The 24,157-nt window shown below is 39.4% G+C and overlaps 1 protein-coding gene across 7 annotated transcripts in view; it reads right to left on the reverse strand.

The window, feature by feature from the left end:
* The window catches only part of brip1 (BRCA1 interacting helicase 1), a 117,825-nt gene that overhangs the window by 85,294 nt on the left and 8,374 nt on the right, over nt 1–24,157 (reverse strand). For all 7 annotated transcript variants that reach the window (XR_012367904.1, XM_073863460.1, XM_073863459.1 and 4 more), the window contains exons 7-16: nt 22,038–22,340; nt 18,255–18,476; nt 17,899–18,098; nt 15,391–15,523; nt 15,159–15,313; nt 14,561–14,729; nt 14,322–14,462; nt 13,950–14,111; nt 5,547–5,718; nt 5,356–5,477 (exon numbers count right to left, since the gene is read on the reverse strand). Coding sequence is in view for 6 of the 7 variants with exons in the window: in XM_073863460.1 (XP_073719561.1) it covers nt 5,356–5,477; nt 5,547–5,718; nt 13,950–14,111; nt 14,322–14,462; nt 14,561–14,729; nt 15,159–15,313; nt 15,391–15,523; nt 17,899–18,098; nt 18,255–18,476; nt 22,038–22,340 (1,779 nt within the window). In the remaining variant the exon portion in view is untranslated. The remainder of the gene's footprint in view (nt 1–5,355; nt 5,478–5,546; nt 5,719–13,949; nt 14,112–14,321; nt 14,463–14,560; nt 14,730–15,158; nt 15,314–15,390; nt 15,524–17,898; nt 18,099–18,254; nt 18,477–22,037; nt 22,341–24,157) is intronic.

Consider the following 24,157-nt stretch of genomic DNA (forward strand, 5'->3'; position numbering starts at 1 on the left):
AGCTTTGCCATAAAAATGCCAAGGAAGCATCCATCATTTTTCACCCGCTGCCCTTACGGTTTTAATGCCAACCTGTTTTGAATTGACAAGTGAAAAGTTCAAATCTCGTTGAACGGGACAGGACGACAAATGCCTTTAAGTATTTGTGACAGTTACCGCGCTTGCTCAGAGCCAAACCTGTGCGTGGGCATGACCGTCACACAGGTACAGCCTGGGCGCATCAGCTCGGTGGCATCGCACACACACAAAATTGAATCCATCATTCTCGCTCTCAATGTTGTCACACACCTTAACTGGGAATATTTCGAAACAAACAGCACATTTCTGAACACAAGCAGCTGAACTGAGGAGCAAACACTCAAGCGTGACCGAAGCTGAAGTGTCTATATGTCAGCTCATGCGCGATCTCAATCTCAAACCCAGTGGAAGGGTCAAAGCATCTGTATAGAGATCCTGTCGTCAAGTAAAGGCCGCTTCCCCGAGGCCGACTGTCAACTAAATCCAATCAGCTTCTATTTCACTATCAAGGCCCTTCGCTGCGGAGTACCGCGTCAATGCTCGATCCAACGTGACAGCTTGCATATGTGAAAAAGCCAATTCTCGCTGCTAGCCAAATCTTAGTGTGCAAGAAACCGCAAGCTGGAAGGGATTACGTAAAATGTCAGAAGATAGCCCACTCTCGCATCAGCTTCAACCCCTATACCTGTTCATCCTTAAAAACAGACATTTGACCAAGAGGCATGCAGAACACTGCCATTGTTACGCCTGTCACCAAAAGCTCAGTCTGTTCCTGTTAGGAAACAGCAGATGGGGATGCAGTGAAAAATCCTCAGCTTACAGTTTTCAAATGTTCAATTAAAAAGAAAATCAAAGACACAACATTCCACACAAACCTTTTGGAATTAACACACTTTCCATCGTCTCACACAAGCTGTTCATTAGGCATAGAGACGTGCTATCAGCCTGAATAGCCCATTTACTGCCTTTTAAATCTGAGATTGTTTTTCTTTGTGAGACAAAACATGTTCCTCTTGTTTTTATGTTCACCAGAGGCTATTTTATGAGTGCACCATCGGCTTACAATCCGTTCTATCCTTAAGACTGTTTAAAGTTTACCTTTGATCTTTCTACCAATAACTGAGCAGTAAACGTGATACTCTGTTTTAGAGGTTGTTTAATAGCTGTTCTGTCTATCTGGGAATACTGTGCAGGAATCCACACAGCAAAACCTCTTACTACAGAGAAGAAATTCTATTCACAAATTAATGCAATAGAGTATGTCTATCCATAACTTAAATTATGAAATGGATTTTTACATTAAAGAGAGTAAGGAACTACTTAACAACCACTTCCTAGCAAACAATCGCTGTTAAAAGAGGTAAGTTAAAAGAGGCCCATGGATCATTTATACCACCAGGTGAAGCACATTAAAAAATAGCAAGATTTAAGGCAGTGGAGCTCAATGTTTTTGACTTCAAAGCAAACAACATTTTAAAGCCAACTCCTATTCACAAGTGTAAAATATTCTAGGGCTTGGAATAATAAGAAATATGTATATTTGTTATCAAATATAACCAATTTTCTTACTATAAGCCACCTTGATTTTTAGTTGTATTCATTTTAGTAGTATGCCCTGAGGATGGTCGTTTGACCGAAAGCTTGGTGATTAAATTTGCTTTAAAGGAACAGTATGTAAGAAATTTATATCAATTAATCATAAAATGGCCCTGATATGTCACTAGACATTAAGAAATCATTTTCATTTTAAATACTTATATCACTGAAAACAGTGGTATGGCCAGGATATTGTCATTGAAAAAGTGGAGTTGCAGCCCTCAACTGATGTTTATGTTGTCATTTTGTGTATTGACCACCAGTTGTGTGATTGCAGTACCAGTTTTGGCCACAAGTTTTGTGATTGCAATACCAGTTTTGGTCACAATCCTACATACTGTTCCTTTAAGGATTCAAGTGTGCAGACAGTTTATACACATATATACATACAGGTATAAATGTAAGATTTTTTTAAATATAAATTAATCTTATTTATATATAAAAGATAAATGTTTCTTAAATTTATACATGAAAGTTTCTGTAGTTATATATACATAATAATTACACACAATATACGGACACGTATTATGCAATCTCAAACTTTAATTTTGTATGTGATTAATTGTAATACTTCATTTGACAGCCCAACTTGGAAGTCTGTTGAGGCCCTCTAGTGGACCCCTGATCCTTGGTTGAAAAACACTGATTCAAGAAAAACATGTAAGCTTAGGGTTAGGAGATGTGCACACCAAAGCTTTTAAATGCGACTGAAAACGGCAGACGGATGCTGACTGCCAGGTTTTTTTTTTACTATGGTAGATCTGGTTTGTTTATCAGTCGTTGAAAGGTGTGCCGGTTGTTGTGATATTTGTCCCACCCCTCCTCCACTGTGATTGGACGGCCAAGTGAGAATGTTATGGACTAGCTGAGCTTTTCACCAAAAGTTTAATATTTTTAATTCTCTGCGCTAAGCCCTGAGCGTGGAAAAAACGCTGAGTGCCGGCGCTTTGCATGGACAAAACCTGCCAGCTGCTGGCTTTTTTGAAAAGCGCTGTGATTCCATGGGAGACAATTGAAAACATATGCTGGTGTAAACGCTTTGGTGTGCACGCTACCTTAGGGGTTTGCAGACTGTAGGGCTGCAACTAACGATTATTTTCATAATCAATTAATCGGGTGATTATTTTTTCCGATCAATCGGATAATCAGATAAAACATAAATATTTCCTTAATTAGATTTTTCACTTTTTATAGCTAAATAAAGCACTAAATTAGGGTACTCCTACTCACATGTAGAAGTGTACATTGAAAAGTGCAAAAGCCACACACTACTACAGAGTTTTACTAATATCTTTTTTTTTGATATTTTAAGCATGAAATAAAAAGTTTGAGCAGCTACATTTTTATGAAATAGTAAAACATATTTGAATGTCCAAGTATAAATTACTGGACAAATTGAGTTTAAGGGATGTGTTGAGGAAATTTGGCCAAAGATTCATAAATTCATTTTAATCTTCATCTTTAGACCTGAAGATGAAAATGTTTAGAGAGAATTAACATTATTCATTATTAACAAAAAAATAAGCAATTATGATGAAAGTGATATACATGCATTGTAACAATAATAAAAACCTGGATTTCCCCATTACTTTAAAACAGATGCTTAGTTTGTGGTTCATACTATTTTTATAAAAACCCAACAACGATTTAACAAATACAATCTCACTTTTTATAAAAGGAAATTAAACCGTTTTTAACCAGCGTTCGTTTGCGCTTTTGCTTCCGTCATTGTCCTGTTAGGGTTGCCAGATCTGCGTAACAAAACCAGCCCAATGGCCATTCAAAATTAGTCCAAAAGCATCCCAATACCAACAACTAATGAATCAAATCCTTTCATCCCTAACCTGCAGTAAAACATCAACCTGCAGAAACAGTTTAAAAGTATTTCAATTCACAACTTGCTTTTAACCAAGCTAGTCACGTGGTGAGAAGAACCGCATGAATAAATGTGCAGCTCGAGTTGTATAAAGAAAATATGACTGACTTTAATTTTAAGCGCACATCTCTCACTGTATGAAGCAGATGCGTTTCCACATTTTCCGACGGTGGTGCAGGAGCATGTGACGTCACAGACCAACTAATTGATGATAAAATTAATTGAAAACGAATGTCATTATCGATTTTTATTGATTAGTTGTTGCCGCTTAGCCGACAGTATAGGCAAAAGCAATTGTGAGGCTTGACTTTGCAAACACTAGCAATGAGTATAAAGGAAAGCAATAGGCTTAAGTGTGTGATCTCTTAAGAGAACCGCCAATGCTAACATTAATGTGTTTATGTCAGACTGGCTATGAGCACAAAACCATTTCACATTACCAGTAATTAGTGTCAGTGTCCTCTATTCCCTTTGCATTAATGGGGTCATATCCTAGAAATCATTATCCAAAGGGGTCAGCCCCACCCCCTATTTTCAACCCAGTTGGTTATAAAGACAGGATATGAACCTTTACTTTACTTTTCTTATATAGGTGGGTGGTATTGATTCTCAGGAAACATCAGGGGCATAAGAAAAAAACACGTTTTGAGTGCTGTCAACCACTTCATGTGGCATTTGAGACAAGGCCAACCATTAAGGTTGGCCAGGTGCACCAAAACTCTCCACCCATTTCCATCCTACCCCCTCTGGCACATCAATTCATCGTTTGCTCATAATAAAAAAGCCACATCATAAAAATCTACCTAAGAAACTCAAATCTTAACCAAAATGGCAAACTCAATCGACTTCCACTGGAGCAGAAGTGAAAAAAAATCAAAGCCTTTTCCCAGAGGTAGGGGTACAAGCACGCCAACAGCTTCCGCTAAGGTGAAGGGCTAGAAAGTGTCAATCATCTGCACATATCCCCACGGTGACAGACCCAGTTAGGGAAGCTTCAACATACTTTGACAGCAAGGTAGACAGAGGGGGAAGCTTAAAGGTCAGGCCTATCAGCTAAGGACAGGCTAGACACAGCACAGAGTTGCTGTGGAATTCATTTATGGATCACAGAAAGGGGATCTGCTGTGTTTTTCTGGTTTCAAAGTAAAGGAGAAGTTTTGTTAAAGGGGACATTTCATGAAAATCTGACTTTTTCCATATTTAAGTGCTATAATTGGGTGCCCAGTGCTTCTATCAACCTAGAAAATGTACAGAAGATCAACCCAGTAACTTAGTTTTGGTAAACCGTTCTCTGTAAGCATGTGAAAAAATCGGACAGTGACATTTAGCTCCCCTTGTGATGTCAGAAGGGGATCTTATTACAATAATACCGCCCCTTTATCTGCACTACCCAACCACGGCACTGGCATTAAGTGCAGAGATCAGCTCATTTGCATTTTAAAGAACACACCCAGAAACAGCATATTTTTTGCTCAAGTGTCTATAAAGTGTTAATTTAACGTAATAATAAATTATCTGTGGGATATTTTGAGCAAAAACTTTACATATGTACTCTGGGGACACCAAAAACGTATTTGATATTATAAAAAAGTCTTGTGAAATTTGCCCTTTAAAACATGTCAAATACCCTAGCCTTTGTCCTTTAAGTAACTATTTTGTCAGGTATAGACACTACTGAGCGTTTATAAGAGGATAAATTATACTTCACAACAGAATTGAGGACCAAGCAGTTTGAAAATCTTAATAAAATCAATCACTCGACTTTGCAGATGGGACTTTCTTCCAAGTGGTTTTCTCACACCTGCAACACAATATGTTGTCTACACACACCAAATAAATTGTCGTGATATGCTTGTAGCATTTACCTGCAAATCTTTGATATTTGGGAAAGGAATGCCGATAGTGACCACCGCTCTGGCGTTGTCATCAGTGAAGTCTAGGCCCTCACTCACTTTCCCTCTGCAGACTGCTACCAGCAGAGCTCCATCTGAGAAAACAAATCGGCATCACCAAAACACATTGCTAGGAAGACGGAGAAATAAGTCAACACACCAACCTCGATTTCCACCATTGGCTGCCGTTCCACTGATGGCCTCATAGTAGGTCTGCAGAAGCTCATCAAAGTCACCCTTGCCACCACCGCGTGGCTCTGTAATCACAGTCTTCCGCTCCTCGAGCTTCTCCCACAGGCCTGTGTTTATCCACCGGTCCCTGAGTTTATCCAGCATCTTATCAAATAAACACACAGAAACATAGTTACGCAAGCCATGCATTCGTGCATTTATGACTAAGCTAGAGGGGAATCGAGCAATGCTTTTAATAGCAGACATATAATGAAAACCAAGTTTTGGTTACACCAATCAATGTGGCTCCCATTATAATCAAAATGAGACTTAGCTGAAAGGGGGGAATGTCTGACCCTGGGATGCCAAGTAATTCAAAGCTGAATAAATGCAGGCCTCATCTTATTATAAACTGCTGGTTGGACCATCTTGGATGCTAAAGAATAGTGTAATATGAACCATGACACTTTTAATACGGAACCCCTGAGAACGAAGGCGCTTAGCAAAACACAGGATGTTGCATGTTTAGTTCTTCGGACTAAGCGCAGAGAAACCGTGAGACATAATAAAAATCACTGTTACAGTTCTATGGTTAGTGCAAAAAGTCAGCGAGTCCCAAGAGAGGAACACTGATCTAAAAGCCCTCTCCTTTGCAGAGAGCAACTCCCATCTCTGCGGTGCACATTTTCCTCTTGAATAGACGTGTCTTGACAATCGAGAATCTTCACTGGTTTGGAAACGTGTTAGAAGGGTCAAGAAAAAGTTCTTATGATCAGCAAAAAACTTCTTACGATAAGGGAGGACTCTGGTTTTGTTCAGATAAAAGTGCCTAAGGATTTTGTATTAGAACTAAAACACGTGTTAGGTCTTTAAAAGGACAAAAGAAAACGTAATACTGAGCTAAGAATGTTGACATGTTACAACTACAAAATATTAAATCTCACCTAAGGTGACATAAAGACAGGTGACAATTTTGTTACTGTTAAGTCTGTGCTTATAGGTACAAAGTAGGCTTTGCACTTTTGTTGAAGGTGCACCATCAACTCAATATTTACTTGCCATGCAATTCAAACATGAACATAAAGTGAATTATTAATGTGGTCATTCAACAGACAGACCAGATTACATTTCTGAGAAACAGTTGATGAAATGAAAAGGAATATGAGAAAAAATGCAAGGGCAAATTCTATATCCGTTGTTTAGGTAGCTACAACTAATGGGTTGGATCACTGTATTCGGCATCTTGAGTTTACCTTCAGGGTCAACATTATTAATTTCTTCTGGGTTTGAAGTATAACCTGATAATGACCCAAGCGTAACCCGATAATAAAATGCTTGCCCTTAAAACATAGACACATGGAAGTACAAAGACTCCTTGTATAAGCTTGCTGTTTATATTCCCAAAGCTGTAATTTGTAAGGCCTTATAAAAGCGGGCGAAATACAATACAGTGCCACTCCAGGAGTCCCTTGGCTCAAGGGGTAATGGTCCTAATGCTTTTATCTCACAGACACTGTGAGTAAACATCACTCCATATCTGCTTCCATGCAGCCATTTCATTACAGGCACATTTTCCACATGCCTCAATTTGACAGACAAAAGCCCATTTCAAAACCAAAAAAGACAGCCAATCAATGGTAAAGACAACAGGAATCTTTAACATCTCTAACAAAGATCTTGTGTGTATCTTTCTTACAATGTAACTGCTGTGGCAAGGGTTTATTAAGCAAATTCAACAAAGCAACTGATAATAACACCTCACAGATGTTGCAATCGACACACATACTGAAGAACTTATTAAAGAGTCAACAATAATGGATTACACAGACAAAATCCAACGTTGCCCAGTTAAATTAAGAGCTGTTGCATTTCGTGATGCGGGTTAGGAACGGGAGTTTGTGTGGGTGGTGGTGATGGGATGAGCACATGGCCTTCATGCTTAATTCGTGGGCATTATCTGACAAGAGCAGGACTGTTTCCACAGGGCCTAAACCAGGACAGAACAGAACGAAAATGTCAATCTGCACACTTGGCTGAGGCTCAGGTGCACAAACACGGCAGAAGTGACCCTACACCATCCCTTTCTGAGGTCACTGACAGTGCCATCAAACATCAAAAAGATGACATGAGTGTGCTAGTGCCAAACAGACTCCGACAAATGATGAAAGGCATTTAACCTCAGATACCCATCTGAAATGTTTTAAGACATCAAAAAGACTAAAGGATTAACACAACCTAATATTCAGTAAATATCAAGCTAATGTAATAAAGTGCAAAAGTCTTGTGCATGGCAAAAAAACATTACATGTAAGAGTGTCAACATATAATGTGCTTGACACCATGAATACCACGATGCTCACAAAGGCTAAGAGCTCGGGACAGTAGTGACCCCATCTTATGCCTTAAAGGACCTGTAAGTTTTTGGCTTTACTAAATCAAGAAAAATACGAGGGGGGTTTGTAATTTGCAATTAAGAAAAACATTGCAAACATAAAATTTAGCAGATAAAAGTATGCTTCCATTGTCAGGTGCGTCCTGAATGTGCTTGGCAACGCGAGAAGGAGGTCTTTAATATTTTGAATTTAGACTGTGATACCAGGTGCTAGAGGTCAATCATACATACAGTTCCTTTAATGTGGACTCTTCTGCAGCAGATCCAAATCTCACATATGTTGGCGGCTACCATATGCGTTTTGAAATTGAGGAGTGACGTGGTGGTTGCAATTCGCAGTCTTACCCCTAGATGCCGCTAAAATTTACACACACCCCCTTTAAGCTAATTTCACCTCCGCTTCCAAATTTGTATTCATTTAATGTCTTTAGACAAGGGGTGGGTGAACAGCCTCAAAAGTATATCATGAATAACATTTAAAGAATATGTGCGGTAATGATATTTATGACGGTTTAGCAAAAAATATGAAAAAGGAAGGGCATTTTCTGTCCAATGAGCTGTAAACCAATACTACAGTACAAAAGTTTTTAAACACAGCCGTATTTTACCTCACAACACTATACTGTGCACTCAATGTCTATTTGACTAAAATACAATCTCAAAACAAGCAAGCAAACTGCACAAACCACAAAATCATCCTAAGCAAATCAAACTAAAAGATTAATGCTGACTAAAAGACAGTGATAAGAATACACTAAAGCAGTGGTTCTCAAACTTTTTCAGCGTGCGGCCCCCTTTGTGTACAGTGCATTTCTTTGCGGCCCCCCAAAGAAAATTTATGACAAATTTGTGCTAAAATGTAAATTTTTTATTAAACAAAACATATAAAATGATTCAAGGTAGTGCTGTTGGTTAGTAGCCTTATTTTTTTTTGGTTTAATTACACAGAAGTCATGATAAATTAATGTATTTTATAAAATCTTATAAAACTGGGCCCCCCCTGGACAGCCCCCAGTTTGAGAACCACTGCACTAAAGAACATAAAGGAGCAAAATATTATGATATTATAACATTAAACATCAATGTAACATTCTCGCCAGAACTACATCTTAAAGCCCGCAGTAGTCAGTTTTTTACATGTAGGCAAACATACGTACAGCCTAACACAGAAAGAACGGGACCTTTAAGGCTGGAACAATGCAAAACATGCCAAAAAACTACGCAGACTGTGGTGTTGCCTTGTGTGCATATAAGTAAACAAAAAGTCACAAGTAAACACAACAGCCAATGAGTATGTGCATTCTGTGCATGCATGAGGGGACAATAACAGTTCAAACACCAATTCACCATGCAAAAAATCTGGCATTGGGGACGCCTTGTGCCCACTGTGCAGAACACACCACAACTACACCAACTAAAGCTTAAATACTGCTTGAAAATCGGCTTGGTGTGTCCCGGCCTTTAGAGGTCAAACTCAACACTGTAGGTACCAGATTAAGTCCACAGTAATGATTTATAACAAGGTCACTACAAACCTAAATGAATACCTCAATGAATTGTGTGAAATGTCGGAACTTTAAACACCTGGAAAATTTACCACACCAGGGCAGCCAAAAACAGCCATGTACAGCCACAACAAAAGGTAAATAATGCATTCCTGTTACTCGACTAAATGTATGCACCGCTTAGCTTGTGCCATCATGCTAGACTGAGTCGAATGAACGCAGCTCTCTGAGGGGACGTGGTGGCAGGGTGACACAAGAACAGTCTGTGTTTTTATCTAGCTCTTATTTTTTCTGTCACCTTCATTCCTCATCTATTTTCCTCCAACACTGACGCGACTCAGTCACATGGCGACACGTTGCTGTTTTTCCCCCTCGCAAAAGGCCTCTAAATAATGAACAAAGTTAGTTGCAGGGTAGCATGAATGAAACATAGGGCCCTAGTGGCGGCAGGAGAAGACGTGTAGCGGCTGTAAATAATTCAGCTGTCAAATATCACAGTGACGATCACGCCAAGGACGAGGCAGAGCGGCGCCCCTGCCACCCGCCTGTGAGCATCCACACTCCTCAGCGCTGACGCAGGCCAGGCCATTAGCGTGAGGCCAACGGTGAGAGCAGAACACCACAGATAAAGCACATGATCTGTTGAAGTATGGATTTGTTTTATCTAGTCAAGAGATACAGATGGAATATGGGGTTGCCTCACTAATGGACAGCTTATAGAAACGGAGTCGAGCACTTGAAGTGGGACGTCAGCAAAGCAAAAACATTTACTTTGATATGCATATGAAACCAAGTGACCGATGAACAGGGTTTGAGTAGAGCAAGTGGATCGATCTCACTTCCTCCTACGACTATGTAAACATGTACGGGACTCGGTCCAGTAAACGGACGGAAGCGGGGAGATTTAGCACTATTAGTTGCTAATGGGGCTGTGTATCACGGTTTGCGCTTCATTTACAGCTCAAGAGGGTAATGGCAATAATGCATTGACTAACTCTGCCTTATTACACGGAGTGGGCAAGAGGCCTGGCATAAGGCCACACTGGAAATGGAGTAAGAAAGTGTTTTATGATGTTGTCATCTTAGATGCGAAGTCTAAGGGAAAAGATTAGTAAGGAATTACAACTCTGATATAGCAACTGAAGTCTACTTAAGGAACGTTTATTTAGGTTTTTGCTCGCAATTGTTCATTATTCTCAATGGCAATTTTATAACTGTTATCTACAAATTAACTAAATAAAGTAATACACATGATTTTTTTAAAGGGGACTTTTCACAAGACTTTTTTAAGATGTCAAATAAATCTTTAGTGTCCCCAGAGTACATATGTGAAGTTCTAGCTCAAAATACCATATAGATAATTTATTATAACAAGTTAAAATGATTACTTTGTAGGTGTGAGCAAAAATGCGCCGTTTTTTGGTGTCCTTTTAAATGCAAATGGGTGATTCTTACGAAATCCAGACTTAGGTGTCCAGCATCAGATTTTTTAAAAAGCCTTTGAAGCCAATTTTTTGGGATATATAAGATTAAGGTCTGAACTTACTAACCATTATTTTTAGAGGATTTAAAAAATATTTCCTATAGAATTATTTAAATTTTTTAGATTAACATTATCAAAAATTATCATTACCGCAACATGATATTACATTAAATATATGCATTTACAAACTCATGTTTCGGTAATGAGAATTAAAAAGTTGTCTAGGTACTGACGACAAACAAAATTTCAACTTTTATCTGGAGAAAAAAATAAAAGAACTACCTGGTGGCCATCTTGAGTGTCACAGTCAATTATGCCCCTTGCAACTTTTTTTTTTTTTTTGAAAATGTTAGTTTCTTGAGGGCTTAAACAATGATTAAAAATTGTTGCGGAGGATGAGAAAATTGATCTTGGACACATTTATATTCCTTATTATTGTCTCTACATTTACCAATGATCACCAAATACCACGTGCTTCTTAACTGTAAATGTTTATAGTATAACATGCACTAAAGTTTTTAATTTTTAAGATTTTTTAATTATAAATAATTTTCATGTCAAACCCAAATCCAGTCATGGACATGTTGCGGTAATGAAAAATATCTCCTTAAATGTGGAAAAAACAACAAAATTGGTTTGTATAATGTCATTTGAAATCATGTGCAAAATAGTACATGAAGAGATGTTTGTAACTGTATGATTCTTATTTTGATACTCTTACTTTACATTTACTTTTTATATCAAAATGTTTCATGACACCTCATAAGTCTAATTTCGCGAGAATCACCCATATGAGCTGATCTCTGCACTAAATGGCAGTGCCGTGGCTGGATAGTGCAGATTAAGGGGTGGAATTATGCCCTTCTGACATCACAAGGGGAGCCAAATGTCAATGACGTATTTTTTTCACATGCTTGCACAGAATGGTTTACTAAAACTAAGTTACTGGGTTGATCTTTTTCACAATTTCTAGGATGATAAAAGCATAGGGCGGGGGACCCAATTATAGCACTCATACATATGAAAAAAGTTAGATTTTCATGATATGTCCCCTTTAATTAAAATAACAATCCACCCTTTTACAACAATACAATAATTTAAAATGTCTCAATGTTAACAATTCCTAATGGTCCGTAAACCTTAAAATGTAATAATTTATTTATTTCAAGGTTTGGTCTTGTTCAAGACAACAACTAAATAAAAACAAACACACACAGCATCACTGTAATTGAAATAGCTCGGATCACTTGCTATAGCATCCCTATCATTACTGATGAGAATGCATTCACGGCCATGTCTAGGAGACTACAGACAGTATGCCGGGAGGCCTTGGGGGCTCATAACCTCCGTACATACCCCCTGCAGTGCACTTTAAATTGGAGAGGATGCACAGATACATCTACCACCCCTCCTTTCCACCCCCAGCTCAAGCGGCAGGCGCCAGCTTAGATGCATCTTCACACAGACAGCTTGGCGACGTCAGCTCTAATGGCCCTTATCTTAATCTGCCTTAAAAGCATCCTGAGTTTCCACAAGATCTTTTCACCTTTGCCAACCCACATTTAATAAGCAGGCCGTCCCCATTTGTTTTAGCCTTTCTTGTCACGAGGTCGTGCCAGACAACATAGGTCTCTGTGGTTAACCGGGGTGCAACAAAGAGGGTGTGCAAACTCTAAAACCTCAAGAACTGTAATGGGCTCGCGTGTGTGTGTCTCTCTCTATGCGCGTTACGTATGATAGTATTAGGGGTCTCGAGAGTGGTATAATGTAGCGCAATTGGTGTCATGGGGACACACAACCAGAACATACACTGGCACACACATGCATGTACAGGTTATGGCCCCTAGTAGAGTGAAGAGATAGCGATCAACAGGGTTGAGAGGTGCCTGGAGACTGGTGATGCTCTGGTCTGCTTCTCCTCGGACGGGACTCTCAGGCTCCAAAACCTCCCCAGTCTCCAATAAGCCCCTAAACTGCTCAATTTTCAGATTAAATATTAACCAACATGGAACATTCATACATAGGCATGATATACGTACATTCAATATATACAGTACATATAAGCACATCTTTGAGCTACATACTTATTGATATTAAATCTGATAGCAAATACATTATTTATTCCACAAGGTATAGGGTGACCTAAACCATATTTTGGAAATGTAAAACTGTCCCATCAACAATAAGACATATACATGCACACACAGAGACATTTGAGCAACTTAATCATCTCCCATGGGGGTAAATCATGACAAGCACTGAATAGGAGTGAATTATTCATGACCTAAACGTTACAAACAATGAGGAACAAAGTATTTTTCAATGGTTTTGAATAATTGAGCTAGTAACTTGAAAAAGGAGACAGGAAAACCATGAGTGAGCACTCAAAGGTTTGTTCACTATCTATAATACATTACAGTTATGTATGTATTAGAGTATATGATTGTTGTCTGACTGATCTTATTTAATCCTTTTATTGAAATAGGTACTTTGTGTATTATGGCTTTGCGGCTCCTCTACCGGAATGTCAGACGGCAACCACTTTAATTCATCGTTTTTATGATGGTGCTGAAGAAAATATCAGCACGTCTTTAGATATTTAAAACTGTGGTCTCTAAGGCCTCCCAGTGGCTGCTTTACAGAGCTACAGCCACTCAAAACATAGACATGAACTCAAAACAACAAGGCATTGTGTGGTTCCTATGCTGTTCTGGGTGGCTGCTAAGGTGTCCGATTACTTGCCAAAGTCAAGAGCCCACCCCCAAATCTATATGACATTTTGGTTCCAACATACGCCTCTAATCCCTCGTACTTGCAAAAATGAAAAATCATTCAGTCTGACTGTGTACAAAAAACAGGACACTTCATGATATCACAAAACTTGTATTGTTCATGTCCAAAGCACAAATGGTGCGAGACAAGTTATGCACTTATACCCCTTATTTTAGGAGCTTATTGTATGAGCATTGAGCAATAATAACAAATGGCACAATTAGAGCATACTGACTGTACATACCTTGTAAGATGGAAGGAAGCAAAGTACCCCACGTTTCACCGTGTGGCACACTTTCAATAACAGTGCCCCCACTTCATCCTGGAAAGCAAAGGTCTCTGCATGCTGGAATGTGGCACAAAGCTTACGACCTTGGGGGCCTGCACCAACTGTACCGACCCAGACCTGCAACATGCACAAACACACACCCATTCTATTTATATTGATGTGTTACTTTCAATTGACTCCATATGCAAGGGCAACAATAAAAGTGTTTCTGTAGCTTAATTGGAGAGACAACGGCAGGGTCACAGGTTCACTTTCAAACTGATCTAACATATAACTAAAATGCAGGCTGATTCTAACTCTACAGGACTCGTTCAGCACGATTCTGACCTGTGACCTGCTGATGACATGACTGGCCTCCAGTTGGATGGAGAACTTGATGCCCAGTTCAGAAGAAAAGGAACCCATTGGTGAGAGGGTGCCTGAGGTGAGCACAATACTTCGCACCGAATCGCTCAGATCCGAGAATGCCTGACAAGAGACACATCACCAATACATCAATATTAAGATTTGTAAATGGCATAATAATATTCAAATGACATTGCACCCAAGCAAGCAGTTGATCTCACCACTGCAGGGTTGAGGCACCAAAAGCTTAGTGTGTGCACCAAGGTTTTTGTGCGGGTGCTCTGTCGGCGACGGTTGGGCCTTGCAAAAAAACCCTGAGCGTCAGGCGGGTCCTGCTGGGTGGTCCACGTATAACTTTGCTGGAGCGCCACACGATAATCACCTGCAAATCTGCACACACCAGTGAGCAGAGACATTAAGTAGGACCAACATATGAATGTGGAAAAACTGGACTTTGAAGAGTCATTAGGAGGCTTACTGGAGTGTGTAAAAGAAGATTTGATAATAGCTTACAGTAATAATTAAGTTATTGAGAAAATAATCAAGCACTAAAAAGCATTAGGTGAAATGCAAATATGTCACCTGTAATGACTTTTAAATTAAGTTAAAGGAAAAACAAAACCAATTATTTAAATGAAAATGTAAAAAATTATTAATTGGCAAACAAACCACAATACTTATAAACCCATGAAACGGCTTTACAAGTAGGCTAGAGATGTTTCCAGAGATTACGTTTCCTATTAACACTGAATTTTGGGAAGGACACACAGTTCTCAAGTTTATGTCTTAGCAATTAAAGCTTTTGTTTATGATAATGACCTGCTATTATGTCTGAAAAGGAACTCCAGCACCATAAAGAGGCTTTTGAGCATTGACTGCGTATTGGAGCTAATGGTGGGAACCTGCACCAATTCCTCTCTCCCATTCACCAGCCCGGCCCGTTCCTCCTTTTCCAGCACTGCTGCTAGGTGTTTCTACACAAAACATACATACTTACTTAAGAAAAAAAACAGAAGATTGTCAGAAACCAACAACTGGTACAGATTCAAACCTGCAGCAATGAGAATGTGTCTGCGGTGATGCCAAAGCCATGGAAGATAGCAAGAGCCTCTGTCCCTGTCCAGACCTTACATGATGTCTCATACCCGCGCTCCTCCAAGGCACTGGAGCATTCCTGCACCCAACTATAAGCACATATAGACACAAAAATAGTTCAATTTAAGTTTTATAAGCTACACTTTTTTCAATTTGAGTTTATTTGTTTAGAAGATTTTGAAAAAATGTCCATGTGTTTCCCTTAAACTTAAGGGTGTTGCACAAAATAACCCTTAAGTATTACTTTCAAAGGAAACGTCATCAACCCTAGAAATTTCCCTTAAATAGCTGTTTTTCACTTAAAGTAACACTTTGTAATTCTTCAACCTTCATAATATATTTTCAAGACCCTTGTGATGGTACATCAACTTAAAATAGATTAAATGACATTTCTACCATAGCCTGACGGGGTCTGTAACGCTTTTACTCGTACTTTTAAACTTGGGGTTTCGGGTAGTGACCCGAGCACAAAACAAAAAACTACAAAAATCTGCTTTACGGCATACGTCACTTCCTCCACTTCCTCAAATTCGGACGTGAGAGCGCTACTATTTATTTTCCTGATGTTTTTGTCATGGCCGAAGCAGCAACTAAGAAAAAGAAACCCAAGGTTTTGTCAGAGGACACCAGAAAGAGAAAACGGTGACAAAATAAAAAGAAGGATGAGGATCAATTATATTGGGCCAGCGTTCGCTCACTGGCATGATCTAAAGAAGGAGGAGGGGTTTCTGACCGATGCTGACTTGGCCCTCATGCTTTTGTACTAGTAAGTAATATTATATTGCTTTTATATCAAACCTGTCTGGCGCCCGAACACTATTTTTTATGTGAATTTTACCTGAGGCTACTTGGAGGGTTTAGAGAGAGCCTTATATCACGTGACATTGTGGCGGCGTGGTGGCGTCATGGACCTAGGACATGGGCGATCCGGGTTCGATTCCCCTTTAAGGCCATTTTTTTAATATCAAATTTAACCAAACGACCACCGTTACAACTGGCTTGAAAACGTGAGCTCCGCGATCTTTTGGCGTTTGAAATAAAATAAAACCCATGAAATTATATTCATATGACATGCTGGAAGGCAGACTTTGTGACCTAAAGAGTAGTCTTCTTTTCCTTTGTGACAGTGCTGCGACACTTGTGGCTTCTAGGGGGCGCTAGATGTGAAAAATACATGTCTAGCATCCCCTAGTTGCCAAAAAGTTCCATGGTGTGCCTTTAAGTATTCCCTTAAATGGTGTTAAGTGTTGAATAAAACCCCATACGATTATTTCCCCAAGTTTAACTTAAGGTTTGGAAAACGTAACCTAAAGTGTAACACGGACAAAAATGAGATGAGATGGCAGAGTTTAGAGAACCAGGGGAAGATCATTTTTACCAAGGCAAATTTTAAGAGATAGAAGGACCATCTTAGCGATAAAAATTTGTTACAAGAATACAGATTTGATCGATGCGCAATATTTAACATCGCTAACAAACTGGAAGGAGATCTTGACCATGTTACCCAGCACAATCACTAATTAACTAGTGTTATTAATAAGTGTTATGAATTCCCCCCGTAGGGGCGATTCACATTTTGCATCTTTTACGCACTCAAGTTCGTTATTTCAAATGTAGGCACACGGTAGGCGCACTCATAATGGAAGCGACCCTAAGGGGCGAAGCGACCAGTCACAACCCGCACGTGGTGTGACACGCTTGTTTTTTCCAGGCGCATCCGCATTGAGTTAAAACATTTCAACTTTTCAAATGCCGCAAGCGCACCGCAGGTCATGTGAGACAAGAACCAACTGACGGTCGCGTTTTCTGTGCGGTTTTAGTTATTCTCTTAGGTAAGGGGAAATCGCCCCTTAATCAAACTTAAGGGAAAAACGTAAGGTGCTTTATGCAACCGGGCACAGAGCCTATTTTTAAATCAGTTATTTCTTTTTCGACATCCAAAGCACCAGGTCTGAACCAGGAAAAGTGGTTCTTAAGTAGCACCAAAACATTGCTTGTCTAGAAGGAAGAACCGATTGGGTCTGGGTTACTGTGACACGATACTAGAAGGGTAGCTACATGCTAAGGCTAACCTTGTTCTTTGTAAATGATAAAATGTGTTAGGGCCGTACCGTTATTCTCGATTGCAACCACAGATTACGTCGAGCTGGACGTACATGTTGGATTTGCCACGTTTGGATGCCAATGTAGGTAAGCTAAGCCAATGACCATTAATAATATTGCAACATCTGACATTGTTGATGATGTGTTTGCCGCTGCCGCGCTAACATTGCTGGGAAAGATGAGACGTATACAGTGACGTTAGACTTGGTTCTTAGAAGGCTTATCACTCAAAACAACTTTGAACTAGGAACAGTACATCTGGTTCATTTTGGTGGAAAGGGACATCAGATACTCATGACTAAGCAGAACATAAATGTACAACCTCCCTTGTTTTTGGACTACAGAAACAATGTAAATGTACTTGGAGAGGCTGCAGCAGAGGGCGAGTAAAGGCCTATGCTGTTCGCGGCGAATATTATGCGTCACCATTCCATCGATCTCATCTCGTGCCAGAAGCAGCTGGGCATGATTCAGGGTGAAACTGGCACTCTCACGGGCACAGTCTTCAATGTTATGAGCCTCATCCAGCACTACAATCTGTTCCTTTAGATTGATTTCCATCTGGCAGAGAAACATATAGAAAATCCTAATATCTCCCAAATAATGTGTCATCAACTGCATTTGTAGACTTCAAACTTCATTGGAGTTTATTATTTTCTCCAACATTATCATCTCAAGGTCACATTTAAAGCTTAGTTCATATAGACTGATACTTACACTCTCACGTATGAGGGGGTCAAGTAGATAGTTGTAAGGACAGAAGACAATGCTGGCCTCTTGCATGAGTTCCCGAGCTGCAAAGTACGCACAGGAGCGCAGCTTGCCACCGAGACGCACCAGATCCTCAATGTCCCAGGCATGGTGCAGCCCATGCACCCACTGTAAAGTGCTCTGATCTCGCATTTTATTCACGTTATGGTAGTACCGGCATGACCGGCCCTAAAATACCAAGAAAAGGTAAACAAAAAAGAAAGGTTTTATCTACAGACAAAATGTTTGCCAATTAAAAGACATATTTAGTAACATTGCTATCAGCTTCCTCATGAATACTGCAATATAAGCAGGTGTCTCCCTGCAGACAAGGAGCATCTGTGGATTGTGTCATAGTTCACTGGAGCCCGTAGCTCGCTGCTGAAAAGCCGATGGCAGCTTCCACTATACATACTCAAAGAGGTATTAGCCTTTAATGAGTGCATGGGATAAACGTCAGCCGAACCGTGCCGTTTTTATCCCCCTGTCCTCTGACTCTTATGAAGGTGATGATGGCAGAGCTGAAGGGTGTGCAGCCTAACGACCAGAGCCTGAAAGGCCTACAGTCTTCAGGCATTCAGTAAGGCCAGGACAGCAGAATAAAGACATGGGATGGGGCTCATAAGAGGACACTACAGATAAAGCCCCAGGGAGGATGAGAAAACTGACAGCTCATTCTCTCATCTCTCCGAATGGGGCTGTCGGAACGGTCTTTCCCTCTTTCATGTGCAGGGATGCGCGCAGTGGAGAGGTGAGCGGACACCTGTGGTGACAGTGTAATAGGTACTATTATGTGAACCGCCCGATGGTTGGGGCAGAGCAAAGTGCGTTTGAAGCTTTGACAAAGGTGCACAAGAAAAATGCCTATATGACTGATTGGGGATATTATCGCGTGTAAATGCTTTCCACAGCTTTGGTGACGGAGATTACGTTTGTGAACTCCTAAAGTGAGGGTTTTTTGTTACAAGGTCATTAATCCAAAGGCGGCTCATTTTCTTACGACAGTGTTACAGTGAAAGTAGAAGAGGGTTCACAGATAAGTGCCACACTTGCTGTTTGCCCTGCAGGCCACTGTGAAGATCAGGAAACAAGGTATTTGTTTCCACAGTATAGACTGGGTCAATCTACGTTCGATTCATAACTTTTAATGGCAAACAAATGAGTGAAGGTTTGAATTTATTACATTACCAGATTCCCAATACCCAAATATAAAACAGGGCACACATACTGATAAATATATAGCTTGCAGTAAATGCACTGTGTCACTTTGCATACAAGCATCTGGAAATTACATATACATGGGTGATTCTCACGAAATTAGACTTATGAGGTTTCATGAAACATTTTGATAAAAAAGTAAATGCAACGCAAGAGTATCAAAATAAGAAGCATACAGTTACAAACATCTCTTTTTTTATTTTTGTGCATGATTTCAAATTACATCATACAAACCAATTTTGTTGTTTTTTACCCCACATTTAAGGGGAAATTTTTCAATACCGCAACATATCCATGACTGGATTTGGGTTCTTTGACATGGAAATATTTATAATAAAAAAAAAATTCAACATTTACAGTAAAGACACATGTGGTATTTGGTGATCATTGGTAAATGCAGAGACAATAAATAAGGAATATAAATGTGTCCAAGACCAATTTTCTCATCATCCGCAACAATTTTCAATCATTGTTTAAGCCCTCAAGAAACTAACATTTAAAAAAAAAAAATAATAATAATTGTTGGAAGGGGCATAATTGACTTTATAAAACGGGCAGTTCTGGTTCTTCATTCTGATTGGTTGAAACGCGTTCTAAGCCGTGATAAAATACACCGGTAACCTCACGGTTCACACCACATTACATAAGTATCACTGCGCCACTGTTGCTGCGTACTGATTTATGAGAATAAACACAACAGTCTTTAATCATATTTTTAATTTGTCTACAATTGCACAATTAATGGCGATATCCAAATAAATGTCAATAAATACTGTTGAGTCATCTCGTCAATAAAGAGAAAACGTTGTCTGAGGAGTTTATAACTGAAGTTCATACGCCCGCTATTATCCACTGGGTGCGATCTTTCCCAAATTAAACACTGACGCATTCACTGAAAACACCGTGTAGTACTGTTCATGTCTGAATCTGATGATTTCTTACTAAAGTTCTTCACAAAAATTGAATTATCTCCGCTTTTAGCTGAAAATTTGAGAGGTGATAACTGATAAGAGAACAAATTAAGGTAGGATGAAACTTTTTGTTGTTGTTGTTGTTGTTTGAAAGCGGATGATCTGTTCTTTCATTTTATATTTATGTTTATTTAAAGAAGATAATTTTTCTGTAAGGCATTAAACTAAAACCGGGTGGCAACTTAAAAAAAAAACGCTGACGGGAAAGAGTTCAGCATGCTTACAAGCATATTTGATCATCACTTCAGCAGCACAATATAAATGTTAATGTATAAATTAGATGAATGGTGATTTATAAAATAAACACCACCGTCTTTAATCATATTTTCATTGTGTCTTTGCTGCGTCTGTGTTGGTTGTGAACTACGCTCTGTTTCAGTCACACTTGATTCTGAGGAACTACTTTGTTTGGCGGAAGAGTAATATTTATACTAATATAATTACAACTTATTTGTGTTTTATTTGATAAAATCCCGCTAACTTTATGCATATGAAGTAACCGTTTTATAAACGCAATAAACCCCTCGAAGCGCCGGGCCACCAGTGCACTTCACAACAGCCAAGGGGGTCTAGGCACTCCGCTTCGCGTCGTGCCCAACAACGCCCCTTAGCTGTTATAAAATGCGCTGGTAACCCACTGCTTCTTGGGGTTTATTGCTTTAGTGACACTCAAGATGGCTACCAGGTAAGCAGTTCTTATTTTTTCTCTCCAGATAAAAGTTGAAATTTTGTTTGTCATAGCACCTAGACAACTTTTTAGCTCTCATTACCGAAACATGAGTTTGTAAATGCATATATTTAATGTAATATGTTGTGGTAATGATAATTTTTGATAATGATAATCAAAAAATGTAAATAATTCTATAGGAAATATAATCCTCTAAAATTAATGGTTATAGTTAGTTCAAACCTTAATCTTATATGTGCAAAAAACAAAATTGTCTTCAGGGGTTTTAAAAATAATCTGATGCTGGACACCTAAGTCTGGATTTAGTGAGAATCACCCATATGTGAATGTATGTGTGCCTCTTTAAACATGCTTTAAACCCTCTGTAGATGACAATATGAGATTTTAACTTTTCAAGTATATGAGATTTCAAATTTTAATGTTTTCATTAAATATGTTGATTGTAAAAATTGTTGGCCAATTGAGAATCAGCTGTTTTCCACCACAGTTACTGGGATCTGCTAAATATATCATCGGATGACCTCTAGTGGAACTTATTGAAGAACTAAAAGGAAGAAGCACCAATTTAAAGCTCCATTTTATGTTGAATGCCAAATGAGACCCTAAAAGAAACAGCTTTATGACAATCTACGCCTTTTCCACTACATTTCATTGAGAATATTAAGGTTTCTTTCAGAATAATGGCTAATACAAACAGAGTTCAAGGTTCAGCTCTCATAAGAGACCCTGAACTCAGTGAACCATGAGTTTGTCTAGGACTAGTGAACACTTTTATCTCTCTGATGGCTCTAATGATGACAAATGAATAAAGAACCAACGCTCAAGGTGGTTGACATGTCACATAGTGTAACCTGGGAACGGGAGGCCACTTACATTCTTGGCCTCCAGCAGCTCCTTGCAGCGTTCGTTGCGACTGGCATGAGGTACCACTTCGGGGTGGACGCAGGTGTGGTCTCGACTGGAGAGGATGGTCATGGGCACGCTGGAGTACAGCGTTCGTTTTAGCTCCCGTGCAATCTGCGTTATCTGCTTATGAGTACGTGTGCCAAAAAAGATCTTTGGGATCTTTTTCCTTCCACCTCCCTCTTTGTCTTGCTCGTTGTCCTTGGCCTTTTCAACCATTTTCTGTCCTGCTTTGAGGCTGCCGCAAGGACACAGAGAACAAGACACAGGAGACTGTTGGACAGAAAAAAAGAAAAACAAGTCAACCACAAACATTACAAAGAGAAACAACCTACTCGAAGCAACACAACATCACTTGTTTGCCAAGCCCATGAATAAGCTTTTGTATTAGCGGTCATATAGATAATCGTTCACATAACAGGGAAATGCTATAAGTCAGGACAGAATGACCCCAAGCAAGACTGTAATTTTAGACCATGCCATTGTTTGTGCTACCGGTCCTTGATTGGATCTCTTAAATTGCAGCTTTCACACAATGGGCCATGGTTGCCTGCAGCCAGCTCCAGTGGTGAAACTGATCTTGAAGATGGTATAAGCATTTTAAGTGTCCCACTTTCCCCTTTCATTCATGGGACTGACACACAACTCATGTGTTACACAGTCTGTGACGAATAGAGAGCCATTGCTTTATTCTTTGAAGACAGCGGTGCTGTCTGAATACTGAAATACTGCATTTATAAAACTATAAAGGCGTACGTTTAAAAAGCCTTTTAACACTTTATCTGAACTGCTATCTCTGAATATTTAGTACTATATTCAGAGCTGGCCACAGTTGCTCTTTCTGGATAAGAAGGTTCAATGTACATCCAATTACAATTCAATCTACTTCCATTTAATTACAATAGTGGGATTGAAATCACAAAACATTAAGAAAATTCTTAACTGCCATCAATAAATAAATTATTTAGTAAATAAGGGTTTTTATAAACATAACTTAATAACATATAAAAAAAACAAAATAACTGGTCAGTGTTATATTTTAAGGGGGCGTGTACACCAAAGCGTTAAAGCCTGCGGCCGGCTGAGAGCCCAGAGATGAAACATGTTCAACTTTGGGTGAAACGCTCAGCTCGTCAATGTCACTTTTCACTCCGCCATCAAATCACAGTGGAGCAGGGGCGAGACAAATATTACAACAACCAACCGGCGCATTGTTCAACCACTGATAAACAAAGCAGAAGTATCATAGCAACCAAATAGCTTAGATAAAAAACACTGGCAAGCACCCACAGTCAGCATCCGCCTGGCTTTTTAGCCGTGGTTAAATGCTTTGGTGTACACGCCCCCCTAAGACATGTAAGTGAAAGCTGTTTTTATATATGACAGCTCCAGCATACATTTTTGTCTGGGACTAGACTTAAGTCTTGTCTGGGAAACTACATAAAAAGTGTTTTGGTAATTTTAAATGTGACATGTATTGTGTAGTCAGAAATTGCAATTTTGACTGTTTACTCCTAAAAGATTATTTTTGTAACTAAGACTTTTATACTGATATAATAATGATCAAATGCAACTGCCTGGGGGTAACAAATATGGGGGCGGTTTCCTGGACAGGGATTAGCTTAAAAGGGACACTCCACTTTTTTGAAAATATGCTCCCCAGCACACCTAGAGTTAAACATTTGACTAAGACCGACGGAAAATTAAAAGTTGCGATTTTCTAGAACTTTGCTGCTGTAACATGGCTGCAGCAGGCGCAATGATATTACTCACTGCCCGAAAATAGTCCCCTTGGTTACTTTCAATAGGGGACAGCAAAGTCCTTGAAAATCGCAACTTTTAATTTTCCGTCTGTCTTAGTACACAATGTAACTACAAAGAGTCAAGTTTTAAATAGGAAAAATATTAAAGGCGCTCTAAGCGAATCTGTGTGACGTCACTTTTTGTTGATGTTTGAACTGTTTTCAAACAAACGGAGCGTAGCTATACTCCTCCCCCTCCCTTCCGTGCTTTTATGAATGCGCCTAACCCCCACCCTCAACTCCTTCTTGTCGTTTATTGGCTGGAACACTTTGTTATCGTTTCTGATG

This window comes from Misgurnus anguillicaudatus, chromosome 24 (assembly GCF_027580225.2).
Source record: "Misgurnus anguillicaudatus chromosome 24, ASM2758022v2, whole genome shotgun sequence".
Lineage (NCBI taxonomy): Eukaryota > Metazoa > Chordata > Actinopteri > Cypriniformes > Cobitidae > Misgurnus > Misgurnus anguillicaudatus.